General features: G+C 38.6%; 1 protein-coding gene across 1 annotated transcript in view; it reads right to left on the reverse strand.

Annotated features, from left to right (window-relative positions):
• Nucleotides 1-995: 995 nt before the first annotated feature.
• The window catches only part of CENPF (centromere protein F), a gene marked incomplete at both ends in the record, with an annotated part of 29996 nt that continues 13057 nt past the window's right edge, over nucleotides 996-17934 (reverse strand). The window contains 6 exons of the mRNA XM_081314366.1: nucleotides 996-1216; nucleotides 1613-1775; nucleotides 2610-4751; nucleotides 6796-9836; nucleotides 12721-12856; nucleotides 15822-15944. Of these exons, the coding sequence (XP_081170492.1) occupies nucleotides 996-1216; nucleotides 1613-1775; nucleotides 2610-4751; nucleotides 6796-9836; nucleotides 12721-12856; nucleotides 15822-15944 (5826 nt within the window). The remainder of the gene's footprint in view (nucleotides 1217-1612; nucleotides 1776-2609; nucleotides 4752-6795; nucleotides 9837-12720; nucleotides 12857-15821; nucleotides 15945-17934) is intronic.

The raw sequence follows: 17934 nt of genomic DNA on the forward strand, positions 1-17934 counted from the left end.
TGTCCTCTACTATCCTCTGGAGTCCATTTAGGCTCACACCTACTGCTTCAGTGATTCCATCCAGCCACCTCATTCTCTGTCGTCCCCTTCTTCTCTTGCCCTCAATCTTTCCCAGCATTAGGCTCTTCTCCAGTGAGCCCTTCCTTCTCATAAGGTGGCCAAAGTATTTGAGTTTCAACTTCAGGATCTGGCCTTCTAAAGAGCAGTCAGGGTTGATCTCCTCTACGACTGACCAGCTTGATCGCCTTGCAGTCCAAGGGACTCGCAGGAGTCTTCTCCAGCACCATAGTTTAAAGGCTTCAATTCTTTGGCGCTCAGCCTTTCTTATAGTCCAACTTTCACAGCCATACATTGCAACTGGGAAGACCATAGCCTTGACTATACGCACTTTTCTTGGCAGGGTGATTTCCTTCTCCAGTGGATCACATTTTGTCAGAACTCTCTGCTATGACCTGTCCATCTTGGGTGGCCCTGCACGGCATAGCTCATAGCGTCATTGAATTACGCAAGCCCCTTCGCCACGACAAGGCAGTAATCCATGAAGTGGGTATTACAGTCACTTTCAGTAAAAATAATTGTAGCCTTCCTGTGGACCTGAGTTTCCTGCTTTGGTCTATCTGATGGGCCTGACAGCATGTATCATGAAGGGCTTTATAATGATAAGCAGCACCTTCTAATTGCTTGAAGAAGTACTAACCGCTCAGAGAGTGCTGTAAAGCACTATAAAGTGGTATATAAGTCTAAGTGCTACTCCCTTTCATCTGTGCTGCATCTTCCCTCTATTTACATTAATTAAAAAAGGGAGAAAAAAGTAGTAACATAAACCATTCATAATTACAGAAGATAACTATTAAGAATACTTAAGTTTTTCAAAGTGAATTCTCACCATTAATTCTGTTTTCTTCACATCTTTCTCCCTTCTTTATGATCTTAGGCACATCTGCTCTTTCTGTAAGAAGCCCATTGATTTCCACTGGGTTTTGAAAACTTTGGAGAGAGGAGGTGGTGTCATTTGATAACCGCTTGAGACAAGTGTTTAAAAGCGAGACCTGTGTCCTTAGCATCTCATTTTCTTCTTCTAATTTATCATGCTTAATTAGCAGTGCACAATATTTTTCCAAGTTGTCATTTGCTTCTTTGGTTTTCTCCTCAACTGATTCTTTCAGTTCTTCTAGCTCCAACCCGATTTCTTCTGCACCAACATCCACCGGAAAACCTATGCAAAACAAGAGGGGTCATTACTAGGAATTACTAAATTTACTAAAATAAATCTCGCACTCTTATATATGGGTTTTTAGAACGGTTGTACAAATAGGACATGGAAGACAGCAAAAATGTATCTATGCATTTACATATGTCCTTTCCCTGTTCATTCCCAAAGAGGTGTGAGAAGGCCTTCCCTTTGGTTACCACCATGTAGATGAGAAAACAAGTACTTTAGCAGAGGCAGGAATAAAAGATACTTTGAAGAGATATTTATAGACAAAAGCAGTGCTGTCTCAATACAATCCATTTAAATCCCTCCACAATAAACATTTTTTTCTTTGCACTCTATTGACCCCTGTAGCTACTGATGGAAAAAGTCTGTTTTCTTTCAAAACATGCTACGTACGTGGAGCAATCATCTTCATTTGAGTTTCAAGTTCACAAATTCGCTTCTCCATTACTGCTTTTTCCTGCTTTAGCATTTTATAGGCGTTCAAACACAATTGAATTGAATCACAGAGAGAATCATATTCTTCTTTGAGTTGAAGAATTTGATTTAAGCGGTTTGCCTGCATAATTAAAACAACATATATGTATTTATTGCAATAGAAACTTTATATAATTAAAACAAAGTGCACTGGATATTTGTTCAGTTCTGAATCCAGTTGTTTCTAATATGTCTTCTTCTGACTAAAGCTTAGTGGTCTTTGAACTTAAATTATCTCAAGCATTACCTGTTTCTATCCCGGCCAGCTGATTTTCCATTTGATTTTAACAGCCAGCCCCTTCATTACATTTGCAATTTCATCTCAAATGCAGGGCTTTTTCTCTGACAGCAATAGATTTTTTTGAAACACCCTCCAAAAAGTAAGCCAAATGCTTACCTTGTTTCCTTTTTTACACTGAGCGAAAATGTTTTTATTTTTTCTTTGTATATACATCTTGTAATTATAATCTATTACCTTTAATCACATAAGGTAAATATCATTATCATTATCTAGGTTTATAAGGCTGCTACTTCAAAACAACTTAAGGTGGTGTACAAAACTAAAAAATCATAAGAAACAAAATACAAAAACGTAAGATAAGCACAAGATAATTATATCTTCTAGATGATTTGGATTCTATTTTCAGAATTTCAAACCACCATCGCTGATCCAATTCATGCTGGGAGCATCAGAATGGGAAACATTGCTGTATAACAAGTGGGCCTTACATCGACAGGTGCTACAATTTTTGGCAGTTACCTAGAATCAAGCCCCAATAAACACAGCAAGAACTGTGTTTTTAAACTGTGTTTAGTAACTGTTACAAAATTTCCCTCAGTACAGAGATCCTGTTTTATACAGATGTTTTTACTCTCCAGGATATTCTACCCATGTTGTATACAAATTGTACAATACCTTTTCAAAGATGGTTTTTTCACATGGTGTGACTTCTAGATTTTCTTTGATAGGTTTGAAAGACACCTGTAGGTCATTTTGGATAGCTTGCAAAGATTCATTTTTGAACAACGGCTTAAAAACAGAAGCATTTTCATCTGGTGTTTGGTTGAAGCTTTGTAATTCCTGGATGAAAGCTCCCATCAACTGCTCTACGTTAGAGCTACTGGATTGTGCTTCTTCCAGATAACCAACCAACTGCATATTATCATGTTTGAGAGAAGTAATTTCACAAATGAGATCCTGTTCTTTTGACTTGAAAGTTTCTTTCTCACTATAAAGGAGTTTAATTTCTTCAGAGAACTTTTTTAGTTGTGATTCCATCAATCTTAATGCATTTTCACATTCACCTCTAATTTGCGCCTTCTCTTTTTCATTATCTTTCAGTTGATTTACTAATGTAGAATTAGTAACTTCTAAACTAGTTACTTTGTCTTGTTTTTCTTTCAAGTCTTTCTCTAGAGTCTCTTTCTCTGAGTTAAAGACTTTGGCTTCACTTTCTAAATGTTGTTGGCTCGCACACATCCTTTCTATGTCCGTCTTCATTATTTCAGCCTCTGCTTTAGTTGTCTCCATTCTAAGAATTGCATCTTCCAAATTCTCCTCTGACATATATAATTCTCTTTCCAGATACTCAATTTTGTCTGTGAGAGCATCAACTTTTCTATTGCTTTCTTTCAACTTTTCAGCCAGATGATGCCTGCCTCTTTCATCAGATTCTATTTTTATTTTCAGCTTTTCAATGCCCTGTCGCAACTGATCTGCTTCTTCCTGTGCAGAATTTAGCCGTGCTGCAAGTTCACCTTTTTCTGCTAGTGATCCTTCCAAGGACTTGAATATCTTGGCATTTGGGGCTTCAGATATGCTTAGCTTGCTGTGTAAAATTTCATATTCTCTAAGGCTCACTTCTCTTGCATCAGTCAGATATTTTATTTGGATTTCTGCTGCCTCTTTTTCCAACATGAAATCCCTCATAACTCTGTCCAGATTCTGGAATTGCATCACATAGCACACATTTTCAACTGATAATTGATCCTTTGTGGCCTTAGCAGCTGGAAGGAATTTTGCTTGGGTTTTCCCTTCTGCTTCCAATACTTTGATAAATTCAATAGAATCCATTTGATTTGAGTCAAGCTCTTTTATATACTTCTCCATTTTGTTGCACAGCTGATCCAATACTTCTTTATCCCTTAGCAAAGTAGTTAGAATCTGATTGGTTTGGTTTTTCTCTGCAGTGATAATCTTTAGCTGCTCATGAAGGCCAAAAATATTTTTTATCTTGATTTGTTTTTCTTGTTCCAACCACTTGCTTTTTGATAGAAGCTTTTCAGTATCTGTCTCCATGGCCAAGGTATAAGTTTCACAATTTGTTTTCTCAGATTTTATCGTGCTCAGTTCAGTTTCAGCTTCAAAAAGCTTCTGGGTGTTGTCTTCTTTGATCATTTGTGATTCTTCTAAAGTATGTGTTGCATCATGCAATCTGCTTTTGTACATTCCCCATTCCGATTTTACCTTATTAAGTTCTAGCTCATGAATCATAAAGTTAAAAGATAATTGCTGTGTATTAAAAAGTACTGTTTGGAGCACCTCACTCAAGTCTTCCTTTTCTTGTTCAAGAACCACAGCTCTTTTGTTACATTCAGCATACGCAACCTCCTCTTCAGTCAACTCTGTATTCTCTGAATTCAAATCTGAATGCAGGTACTGAACTTCCATGTTAATTATTTTATTGCTTTCCTCTACAACATGGGAAAGCTTAGAATTGTTATTATCAGCTTTCTTTATTGATAACCAAAGCATTTCAGTGGCCTTCTGGTTTTCCATGGAGTTTCCCAACGTATGTATGCTGAGATATGAAGGAAAAAAGGATGACTCCAGAGCTCTTGAAGAATGTATGGATTGGTCATTTGCTTTATTGAGATGTGGGAGGTATTTTTCTGTAGATGTTATATCTGCTACATATGCAGAACTTTTTTGTCTTTTGTTTGCTTCATAGATTTTTACTGCTTGATCATTTACAGCTTTAAGTCCAAGGCTTTCCCCAAGAAGGCTATCCATTTTCAAATAGCATAAGGCATTAGGTGGTTGATTAGCAGATATTGGCTAAAGGGGAATAAAAAAAAATATTTTCATCAAATGAAAGTTAGTTGATAATTAACAAACTATTAAATTTATGCCAGCCTTGGGAATGTCTTCCCTATATCTTCATCATCTACCCATCAGTCACTCATACCCTAGTCAACTTGGGATCTGACTACTTCAACACCCTTTATATTGAGACTGTCCTTGAAGATCAGAAGCTATAACAGTTCACCCTGCAGCAGATCAATCAGTGATGAGCATGCTTTGGTATTTCCATGAGACTCCCCAGCTTTGTGAGATGCACTGGTTACCAATTTGCTTCCAGGTATGATTCAAGGTGCTGGTTATGACTTATAAAGCCCAACATGGTATAGGGCCGTTATTTGAGAGGGATTGTCTATCTTCCATAACATCTGCCTGGGATTATCCTGGGAAACCAGGAGGTTGACTTTTCCATATTAATGCCTGCCTTCTAGAATGAGCTTTTGAGTTTTAAATAGCACCCCTATTTCAAAGGACCATGAAGAAGTAGTTCAGTCATTGTCCAGACCTTTGGAGATGGAGACCCCTAACTTCATTCCATCCAATCTGTTATTCTTGTCACTTTTTTACACCTTTCATTTTATTTTCTTTGATTGTTGTGAGTCACTCAAAGTTGTTGGGGGCTGGGTGGCATACAAATTTAATAAACTGCTATTAATATGGTCAGTCATACATACAACCAAATGTTTACACTGGATTTGGCACTTTTATCCACCTATCAAGTCTTTCACAAGGTCCTGAGATAGGCAAATGACAACATCTGCCTATGCAAGGTCCTTGGGAAGGACTTGATAGGTTGATAAAAATATCAAATCCAGTCTGAACATCTGGTTGGCTGTGCAATGAACCATATTAAAGCAGAAATGAAAAACCTTTTCCTACCCTGAAAAATAATTTCTCAGGCCCGGTGTTGGTGGCATCACCTTTTTATTTCTGACCCTCTTTCTAGCAGGTTTTTCTAGCAGGATTACTTTGTCTGTGTTGCAATTTGGGGTGGGGAGGAAGAGGGGAGATATTGAAATTAGTTTGTCACACATGGGCATTTTCCATGTACTTCCCATGTTCTTCACTGCTATTAATCTCTCTCAAGTTTTGGTTTAATGGTTTTAGTGCTATCTCTACAAACATGTCATTATTTTATTTTGTTCAAATGCTTTGTTTTTAATTATTGTATGTTTATATTGCATTTTATTGAATTCAATTCATGAAGATAGAGTACAAGACTGTAGAAATGAATATAGTTAAATATTTAAATTGGTAGAAAAACATAATCAACAAAGTAAAGGAGTTGGGTTTTTCCCTTAACAGAATTGTTATCCCAATAGCATGTTCCAAGACATGAAAAAAATATTTGCTGTTCTAATACTGTTGTTCCTATTAACTGCTTAGGCATCTTGATTTTACTTCCGAATAAGCACTGTGGATGTGCTTCCAAAGTGTATGTTCTATCCTCTGTATCTCACATTAACTACTAAAGTAGGGTCACTTTGTGAGCACAAGTAAATATGTGTAATTTTATAAAGCCAGAATTGGGATTAAAATTATGCATTGTGGCAGCTTTCTTCAATCTACAGTTCTACAAGTGTTGCTAGGATTATATGAACCTACACAACAAGAATTAATATTTATTAACTTGGAACAGTAAGAGTAACAAAAATGGCTTAGTTTTTTTTAAAAAAATGGCTGGAATCTCAGAAAAATTTAATTTAATTGGTGAAAACTCAAATTAGTAAGTTAGCTATTCTTTTAGAATTGAGATATAAAAACAAATATTCAACTACTTCTGATCACAAGGCATCAGTTTTCAATGCTGTTGAAAAGTCTGTCTTCAAAGCAAAGTTGTAATTAATTCCATGTTTGTGTTTTGGGAAAGGCCTACGTTAAGGCTTTCTAAGTTCTTGGCCAGCATCCTCTCAGTCATCAAGCAAACTAACCCCTATTGCCCCACAAAAGAAGGAAAGTCAGGACAGGGACACTTCCTTGTATATTCCTAAAGAAATTTGGTCAAATTAGGCAAACTTACTTGGCCAGCATCAGCACAAATTATTGGATCAAGGTTTTGTAGTTCTCCTTGTTTCTGAGAGAATAGCTTAGAAAGTTTCTTCTCAGCTGGAAGTTCAGAAGCCACTTGCAGGATCACTTCATGAACTTTTTGTTGCCAGTGGTCATTGCCAGATATATTGAGCTTTCGTAGACCATCTACTTCCTTCTTCGCAGAAAGGAGCAGCTCTTGAATCTTCTCTATTTCCTTACTTTCCAGAATCTTATGAGATCTAAATGATTCCTTCAGCATCATAAAGGAGTGTTCACAATATTCACATTGAAAATGTTTGGAGATAACCATCGGTTTAGTGAGAAAGGCCCGGGCATCATCGCTATATAACTCATCAGCAATATTAAATTGTTCAAAAGTATCTTCCAGATCAATTTGTCTGTTCTGATGTGGTCGTCCCACTTCATTTGATGACACACGATTGTCCAAATCAGACCCCATAAACATTTGTTTTTTATGGGGGAAGACTTCACTATCACGCAGAGTTTCCATACAAAATTTTCCATATGCTTTAAATTCTTTAGTGACTGAGCTCTGCGTCATCTGTACTGGAAAAGAAACTAGCTCGGCTTTGCCGAGTATTGGCAATGCAATAGTTTTATCTTTAAGCATCTCATCGCAGGATTCCAACTCTGACAATTCAAAGGCCACATTCAGGTTTTGAATATATAAAATTTCATATTCATTTTTCAAAGAAAAGATCTTTTCCTTGATTTCATTCAACTCTGTTTTGATTTCTTTGTTAATTAATTTCAAATATTCGTAATCAAATTGCACATAGCCCTCTGGCGTTATTAAGGGGACTTCCTTCATATCAGATTGTGCTTCCATTTTACTCTTATCTCTTAATTTATCAGAAACAGAAATGGTCTCTACTTTCAGCCTATCCATTTTTCCCAGTAATTCTTTTCTCATAATATCTATGTTTATGATGCATTCCAACTGTGAGTCTTTCAGCTGTGATGCTAATGTTGAGTCTTCTTTCTGCAGGTGTTCACACATTTTCTCCAACTCATTTAGCTTGCTCATTGTCATGTGTAGGGAGGATACTAATTGGAGATAATCATTTTGGCTGGGCATCAGATCATGAGGAACTGATGAACACTTGGCATCTTTCTGTAGGTTAAAATTGTCCTTGATAACAGCACTGAAACACATTGGTGATTGGTCATCTTCACTGATCTCTGTTATCTTTGAGGCTGAATTTTGCAAATCTTTAAGCGCTTGTAACTTATGCAGCAACTTCTCTTTTTCCATTTCACTTTCTTCCATTTTTATCTCCCTAGTTCTCAATGTCATCTCCAAGTCCTTTATCCGATCAGCATAATTTTCTAAAGACATTTCTCTGTCCTCAAGGTCCATTTGAAGCAGTTCAAGCTTCACTTGATACTTCTTAACTTCATTCTCTCTTTCTTCTACAAATACCCTCAGCTGTTCTGATGCTGGTTCGTTTAAAACAAAGTCAAGTGCTGCATGTTCACTTACCGGTACTTTCATTTCTGAGATCAGTGTTTGTAGCAAGGTATTTACAGAAGAGCGCCTATTATTTCCTCCTGTTCCTTCTTCTCTTAAACTATTAGTTTCTTCAGATACTAAGTGATTTTTTTCAAGTTGCCATAGCAAAGTATTCTTTTTCTTCTCCAAGGACATTGGCTTAGTCTGCAACTGCTCACATTTGTTCGTAAGCTGTTTCTCTTGTGTATTAGATATGGCTTTTTGCACCTTCAAATGGCAAGTCTGATTCCTTATACTTCCTAAATAATCTTCCTTTGTACTTTTCCTTTCTACTTCTTCATCAGCTTCTGGCAGTAACAAGCTCTCCTCTTGCTTTCCTCGTGACAGCTCCAAAAGGCTTTCCCTCCGTTCTCTGAAACTTTTGGAAATTTCTTGCTCCGTGTTTAAGACTTTTTCTTCCAAAATATTGACAGTATTTTCAAACATGGAATTTTCATTCGGAAGTCCTTCAGTTTCACCTTGTTCTGAGGATATTTCAGTAGATACATTTGTTTCCTTTAAGCCCATGACTTTTAGGTGCTGGATCAAATCCTTAAGCGGCGCACTGCTCTCTTTTAAATCCCGAATCTCTATTTGTTGCCTATTTGATTCCTCGATCAACTTTTGTAGATTCTGTTTTTCCCCCTCAAGAGCTGCTAATGCTTTGGAAAGCAGGCCTTCCTTTTGGAAAACTGTTTCTTGTAATTCACTGATCTGCTGCTCCATCTCCTGAATGAAGATCTGTTGCTCTGGGTCTTCTCTTTCAGCCAATCTTTTTTCCATTTCATCTCTGGTTTGGACCAGTTCTTCAACCTGTTTCTGAAGGAATGCATTTAACTGCACGTAAGAAGCTAAGGATGCTTCAAGTGAGACAATACATTTCTCCTTTTTTAATCCTTCATTTGCTTCAGAGTCGAGCCTTTTCTGCAAGATGTCCATTTCTCTAGTGAACTCAGATAATTTCAGTGAATTATTTTCTCTTTCTTTCTGTAGTTTTTCCTCTGACATTGCTGTTCTTTGCTGGAGGTCACTATAGGCTTTTCTTTGTACCTCTAGTTCAGTTGTTATATCTTTTACCACCTGCTCAAAAATGTTCAGCTGTTCAATAAATTGTTCATGTTCATCTTTGAGAGCAATTTCCTTCTCCTGACGTTTAAGTTGCTCAGCTTTTAAAGCACTTTCCAAACTGTGTATTTTGCTCATTAATTCTTCTTTTTCTAAATCTAGTTCATTCAAGAGTTGCTTGCTTTTCTCTTTCCACTGAGAAAGAATCACAATTTCTTTTTTAAGGTCTTTACATTCTAAAGCAGTTTTCTGCAGAGTTTCCGTGTTTTCCAGTTTCTTATTGAGCTCTTGAATTACATTTTCTTTGTCCTTGAGAATTTGCTGGAGAGAATCATGTTCATGTTCAACATCAGAAACAGCAAGGCTCGTTTTTTCTAAACTGACAGAATTATCTTGCTTGTTCAGTTTTTCTTCAAGCAATTTGAATTCTTTTTTCAGTGAGCAATTTTTATCTGCAATGAGAGTCATTAAAAAGATGTAAAATATGAAATGCTTAGTATACAAAGATTAAAATATAAACTGACAAAACACAGGCTCCAGTTCTGTCTATGAAGTCTTAACACTCCACAAATAAAATCTGTGCTCCTGTGATAACTACTCCTACCTTTATGCTCCCAGGAAATATTAGACTACAGATTGCCATTACATCTAAAAACAGGCAGAAAAATAAAGGTTGACAGACTTCATCTGAATACAGCATTGAACTGTTGATTGATACTTATTAAAATTTACCCAGGAGAATAGGGACCAAGTGCTTAGTGTCTTCAGATTTTCCACATTTATGTTTGAAATATCAAAAGTATAACATGTAAGCAATTTGTTGAATATTCCAGTTATCTTTACAATGAAGCCATGATAATGAACTAGATTCTCAGGTCAAAGCAATTTATGTCAACATATACAAGATGCTTTCTCTTTATAAGGGTACTCTTCTCTTATCCACTTTGACCTTCCATCAACATCTTTTAACATTCCCCTCTATAGGGGAAATGAAAGGTGGGGAGGGTGTAACATCTCCAAGTAGTTTTTTTCTATTGCAGTCCCCATGATATGAGATCGGTACTTTGTTGGCCTATTGAAGATTATTAAAGATGAACATTGTTCTCTAGGCAGTGCTTTTTTTGTAAAAGAAAAAGGTGCCGGAACTCACACATGTCATACAACCCACCTTGCCTACCCTACAGGGTTCCATCCAAAAAAGGTGCCGGAACTCCGTTCTGAGCGTTCTATGAGAAAAAAAGCCCTGGTTCTAGGTCTTTGGGGAATAATGGTAACATTGCATTTACTACTTTTTGTTTGTGTTTTTATCAGCTTTTATTGTTTTATTGTTTTTAAGTTGTAACCTGCTGGGAGCCATTTTTGTAGAATCTGGCAGTTCATAACACAATTTTAAAAATATCATGTTATGCCTAGCAGTTATACAGACATATGCAAATTATATAAGCAATCACACATTTATGAAATGTGGATAGAACTAATTTTTTGTCTAGAAGAAAGCGTTCAAATAATTTTCTTTAGATATGTTTTGGAACTGCAAGGCAAAATGACATGACTGATACATAATTAAAGAAGGGAGAATAATTATTTCATAAATCTGCTATCAGTTGTGAACTCTTAGCTTTTTGAACCTTTATTGTCAAAATACAACCATGTATACATTGAGATTGGCTGAGCCTCCCTTCATGCCCCCACCCCAACTTACAGTGACACAAACCCTCCATCTTATTACACCCTGTGAGCTAATTGCACAATGCACCGGCCTCGCAAGTCAATTATGCATAAAGTTTATATTATTAAGTTTATATTATATTATATTAAATTATTTCCCATTCAAAAGCCTAACAGCCCATGGATAAAAGCTGTTCTTCAGCCTGTTAGTACGGCTGGCTATACTCCTATATTGCCTACCCGATGGTAGGAGAGTAAAGAGATACCGTCCAGGGTGTGAGTCATCCCTGAGAATTTTCCTCACTCTTCCAAGGCAGTGAGCCCTGGCGATGTCATCCAGTGGCGTCAGGGGACAGCCCACAATGTCTTGTGGTGTGCTCACCACCCTCTGTAATACTTTCCTATCTGTGGCTGTCAGACCAGCATACCAAACCACAATACCATACGAGAGGATGCTGTCTACAGTAGACCGGTAAAAGAGGGTCATAAGCCATTGTTCTACCCTGTTCTTCCACAAGACCCTGAGAAAGTGAAGTCTCTGTTGGGCCTTTCTGGCCACCTGGGTTGTATTAGCTTTCCAGGTCAGATCTTCACAGAGGTAGACTCCCAGAAATTTAAAGGAGGAAACTCTCTCCACACAGTCCTCCCCAATGTAAAGTGGGGCAGGTTCCTCCTTTTTCCTCCGGAAGTCTAGCACCATCTCTTTCGTCTTGCCGATGTTCAGGTGCAAGTTGTTGTTACAACACCATATGAGACAGCCGTGTATGCTGTGTCATCCCCACCTGTAATAAGACCCACCACGGTAGTATCATCTGCAAACTTAATTATCGCAGTAGATGGGTCAGATGATACACAGCCATATGTGTACAAAAAGTACAGGAAGGGGCTAAGCACGCAGCCCTGTGGCGAGCCGGTGCAAAGCTTCAGGGGGGTGGACAAAGCGGACACGACTCTCACTGTTTGTAACCGGTCCCTAAGAAAGTCTTGAATCCAATAGCAGATAGAGGGTGAAAATTTCAAGTCAGTCAGCTTCTCGATGAGAGTGCTCGGCAAAATGGTGTTGAAAGCCGAGCTATAATCAACAAAAAGCATCCTGACATAGCTTCCAGGTTTCTCAAGATGACTTGCTACAGAATGTAAAGCTGTAGCTATGGCATCATCTGTCGACCTGTTCCCCTTATAGGCAAACTGATGTTTATCGAAATCCAGTGGGACGCATGTCCTGAGATGTTGGAGAACCAGTCTTTCGAAGCATTTCATGACTACAGACGTTAATGCAACAGGTCTGTGGTCATTCAGGCACTCAACTGCAGTTTTCTTGGGGACTGGGACAATGGTAGCTGCTTTCAAGCACGATGGTACACATGCCGTTTGCAAGGAGATGTTAAAAATCCTTGTCAGGAACCCTGCTAATTGGTCGGCACAATTCTTAACCACTATCCCCAGCGCCCCATCTGGGCCTGCAGCTTTGCTGGGATTCACAGCCTAGCTGGTAAGGTTTTCTTTGCAAGACATAATGCAAATTCAATTTCTGCTTTTTTTAAAAAAAACAACCATAATGACACACCATAAAATTCAAATGAGATTTTACCAAGTGTACATCACACACCAGGATGTTGCATTGAAATAAAGTCTATTACTAAGCACAACAGAAACCCCCTGGCTTACTTTTCAGGTCTTCAGCAAAATGCTGACTCTGCTGTAGGGATAGTTTAGTGCTACAGAGTCCTTCTTTTAGTTGAGAAATTTCTTGCAGTTGTTCAGCAGACTGGCAGCTGAGAAAGTTATTTTGCTTCTTCATTTCCTATGAAATTGGAAAAGGTAGTAACTGATGTATAAAAAAGAGAAAGATTTTCCTGCAAAGGAAACGACCTGCAATCCCATCCCAAATATCTTTATCCTTTATCAGGTGTCAAATTCCAGTAGCCAAGTGTCCTATACTTTCAGTCTATTGTCACATGGCAATCTACATTGAAAGCCAGTGTCCGCTCTGAGCAACTGCCAAGTGCAGCTGTTAACGAAGGAAACCTCTAGCCTATTATAAATTGTGCCATGGTTTGGTTTCCACAGGGTATAAAAAAACACAAAAAACCGGAGAGTCACAATCCAACTGCATTTCTTTTAGAGCTTAAAAAGAAAAAGATAAATTAGACTACAGCCAAAGGTCTTGGAGTAGAACCAGCATCTAAGACAAGGTTTGATATCAGGGATAGCTTAGAGGCCAGCCTTTTGATACTCAGTTACCTTGAGAATTCCTAAATCAAATGCCAGGCATCTTTTACATTACAGAGGCTGGAAAGCATGACTTTTTGGCTGGTTTGTTTTTGCATCCTTTTTTATTGCTAACAGAGAATGTGAAAGATTTGGGGTCACTTTGCTGTCAACTTCAAAGCATTTTTTTTTTAAAAAGCCCATCGGTCTATTCTTTATAACCCTATCCTCTTGGGAATAAAATAAAGAATCTTTCAAAAAGAAAATGGCACATACATTCGTGCACCACCCACTCCTGAGCTGCTAAGATAACAGATGGCATTGGCACAGCTTTGTTGGTCTCGAGCCCTCAATTATCCATTGAGTTGCTACCAGCAGATGGGCACCAAGGTACCCAAGCCAAGTGTAGGGGAAGGGGCCACCAGGATGGGCAGCATAAGCTGGAAATTTGCTGGCAAAGCAGGTTTGTATTTCCAGCTATTGAAGCAAATCAGCCTCAGAGTAAGGCTGGACTTCTTGGTGATTCTGTTGATCGATCTTTGCCTCGGTTTTCTCTAACAAACAAAATAGTTAGAAAATCAGGGGATTGTGCCAATGTTCTCTCCAAAGGCCCACCTTTCAAAGCATATTTGAACAATTTTTGACATACAAATCCATTATGCTACTTCCACTTAGGGTAAGCAATATTATATGGACAGTAGAAAAGTAACAAAGAAGCCAAATAAAATCAAGAAGTGAGATAAGGGGGAGGGAGGGGGAGGCAGAGATAAATGGCTAAAATTAGCTTATACCATCCACCTTCCCTTTTCATAGTTTTCTATCTTTACAAAATATACTTGTGGATATTGCATACATACTTCACTTCATACGTTGCCTCTTGATCTTTAACAGTTTTGAGAGTAAGCACGTTCTTGACATGATAGCTATTTAAAAAAAACACACTCCCTTAAAGTACAGTGGAACCTCAGTACCCAACTGCTTCAAAACTCATAGTATTTGGTACTTGATGCATTTTGACATGAAAATGTTGTCCCGGTACTAGTTGTTTGTTTGGTACTCGATGTATTGTGATAGGAAAAGGGGAAGGGCCACCCAAGAATGGACAGGAAGTTGGCCATGCAGGAAAAGTTGCTGCAAAAGAAAGAGGAGGACAGCCACAGAGGATAGAGAGGAAGTTAGTCATGCTGGGAAGGTCACTAACATAGGAAAAGGGACAGAAAGGAAGTTCTTGCCAGCTGAAACAAAGGGTCATGTGGTAAGTCACGTGCCTTGTTTGGCACTCGTCATTTTTAGTACTCCTCGAGCCTCCCAGATCAATTCATGACAAGTACTGAAGAACCACTGTATGATCAAAGTCAAGGAGTTTAGGTAGGTGGAATGTGTATTGGGATTTGCAACTTGTAACAGTTACCATTAAATACTTCCAGAATATAAATATGGCTAATTAGGTTTTCAGGATTTTAAAAAATCGATACAAGTCCTTTAGCACTGGACTATATGCAAGAAGCAATAAGGCACTATACTCTCCTCAAACTATCCCATTTATCTTGCCTGTGTCATCAGCAAGCATATGATTCTGTAAGGCTACTGATCCAAATTGCTCTGGACCCACCTTTTCCAATTTGCTGTGATTCGGATGTACTAGACTACAACACCTATTTCTCCAGGCAGCAAGGATTTGTAATCTAACATATGTGGAGGGCATAGAGTTATAGATAGCTCTTTGAAACTCTTGCCATTGGATGTATCTACAAATGTACTATACTACAATGAGATTGCATCATTTTCCACCAGCTTAAACTAGAATTCCCTAACTTTCTTGGTTCACATTATTCTTAGTGTTTCAATAATACTTCCATGGTGCCCTAGGCCAAAGACTGCCCAAAACACAATTTCCCAAATGGAGGTCACAACAATCTAAGCTATCTTGCAGTGCCCCTGTGAATTTGCCATAGTGCTCTAGGGGTGTCATAGTGCACATTTTGGAAACTGTGGGCTTCAACAATTGAGATTTAGGAAATGTCAATCTATCTGAAAGACAATGTTGAATGTCCCAAAAGGTTCTACTGCATTTTGGTAGGGCTTGAACAGTCATTGTAATTTTCAGACCAAAAACAAACAAAAATATTGGCATGTTTATCAACACTGAGGAAAGGAATAAGATACAGAGATCAAAAAAGTATCAAAAACTTTGCTAATATATTTATTGCTTAGTTCTCAAATACATATCATTCCTTGACATTTCATTATCCTTCCCTTCCAGACTGATAGCTTTATTAATATCAACATTTCTACAATATATTCGTGTCAACACCTTTAAGCCATACCAGTATGCCCTGTGCTATCCTTCTAGGAAACTTTGTTTAAACGGAGCCTTTATCTTAAATTTCTTTATTTTATCTGATTTCTACTACAATTTTTGTCATAATGCTCAAGAATTGTTTTAAAAACATCAGGAGGACAGGAAGCTTGCTATCTAAGAATACACTGGTGCTTGTATGTTGCATCTTGTTTCATCTCTGCCCTGGTGTATAATTACTATTACAATTTTAATTTACCTCATAGTTTTCTTTCAATTCTTTTTCCTTCAATTGCATTGTTTGTATAGTCTGTTCAAGTTGACTCAATTTCTGTGTACAGTCCTTGGCATTTTTTTCAAACTGCTGTTTTGTTGTGAGAATCTAAAAATAAAAGATGGAAAGCTTTAATTTATCGAGCAGTAAACAGTAGAGAAATATTCTTGCTAAAAACAGAAACTCATAGAAAAAGTCCATTTAAAAAAATATTTAAAAAATCCAGCTTTCTAGAAACATGAATCTTTCACCATCAAGTGTCTGTGTTGTCCAAGATATTATACAGGTAGTCCTTGACTTAGAAGCACAATTGGGACCAGAAACTTCATCACTGAGCGAAACAGTCATTAAACAAGACATCATGTCACTGCCCACAAGATAGCTTCACTCAGCAGGTACAAACCTCGCACTCCAGATTATGACTGTTAAGTTATCATATACACGTTTTAACTGGACAGAGTCCAGGGTGCCTCAAGGGGATGACAAAAATTCTGGAAGGCTCCATCAGGAGTTGAAAATCTTCCTTGCTAAAACCCAGACAGGATTTTTAGTCCCTGAGGAAAAAGATACTTGTGCGTGGCCTTTGCTGGACCTTGCTGGCTTCAGGATTTCAGTTCTGTTTCTGCAACCTGCTGAAGGAATTCAACTCCTCTCAGGAGGCAGCTCTTTCAGCCAGTAGCTTGCAACCTTCATTGACAGCTTGCCATTGAGTGTCTTGGGAAGTTGGCAGAGAATCACATGATCTTGGGGCACTTGGCAACTGGTTGTAAATGCAAAATAGTGTTATGACCCAGGCAGTCAATGCAAGGTAGGCCTCTAAAGAGTTCTTTATTTTTCTTAAACAAAGTTCTAGCCAATGGTCCTTCAACAACCGGTAAAGCTCCACCTTGCACTACCTTGAAGGCAGCCACCCTCAGCCCCTATAGTACCAAGGAAGTCCACAGAGTAGGAGCACTCTCACAGCACAAGATCCAGGATTCCAAGTCCAGTCCAACGGGCAGGATCCAGGCACAAGACCAGACAGTCCTCAGGACAAGAAACAAGAAGCAGTTCCAAAGCCCCATTGAAGCAAAGGCCAAATGTAGCCACTAGAGAAGGGCGAGGTCCAAAACAAAATGCGAAGAGCAATCTTCAAAGCAAGATAAGGCAAACAGCAACAGGCACGAGTAAAAGTGAGGGGAGTGTAAACCAAAGCAAACAATTATTCCTGGCAGAGACTAACTCCCCACGGCTTCTTCTTAAATTACTCCCCTCCAGGTATTCCTTGGGAGGAGGGGTGGAGCGACCTCCTCCAGAGCAGCCTTGCAGCCCTTCTCTGGGCCTGCCTACGCTCCTCTCCTTGCCCTTGGATCAAGTGGAACAGGCAGGAGATTGGCTGCCTATCAGTACCACTGCTGGTATAAGCCGATCCTCCCCTGTGGTCTGGGCAGGCAGGCAGGCAGCTCTCCATCTGGTCGACCACCTCCCCTAATGCCTAAGGGGCCCAGGACAGCATTGTCCTCAGCCCCTGGCATGCCTTCCCTGTCGGATGATCCCAGCTCCAACTCTTTCTCTTCCTTATCCGAACCAACCTCTGAGGGGCCCATGACAAAGAGTTACCAATCAAGGGACTGCAGTGGTAATGGAGGTGCTACATTTTGCAAGGTCATCATAATTCTGGTGTTGTTAAATGAACAGTTGTAAGTCAAGGACTACCTGTAACTGTACCTGGATCACATCTGAAAATATGGATGGTAGAGAAACTGCAAGAATGAGAATTTTGGGGCTGAGGTTCATACATTTGTCAGCCCAGATTCACTACTGGTTCAAAATTTGGAAATCATGGAACAGCCAGAGTCACATAACAAAAGCTATTTCTGTCCTGAAACAACTGACAACTCTAGATTCTTATTGATTTGTAGCTATATTTTATTGCTGAAGTCATGGATATGTTCTTACATAAAATGTTATACTTGTTACAAATTAGTAAGATCTTATATGCACAATGCTTCCTTTTCTTTCAGTCATTTGAGCAAGGTTTCAACATATTTCAGTGTTCACAATTAAGGGAAAAAAATTGTGAAACAATTCTAGTACTAGAGCAGGGGTGTCAAACTCA

The sequence above is a fragment of the Vipera berus genome, assembly GCF_964194415.1.
Source record: "Vipera berus genome assembly, chromosome: 1".
Lineage (NCBI taxonomy): Eukaryota > Metazoa > Chordata > Lepidosauria > Squamata > Viperidae > Vipera > Vipera berus.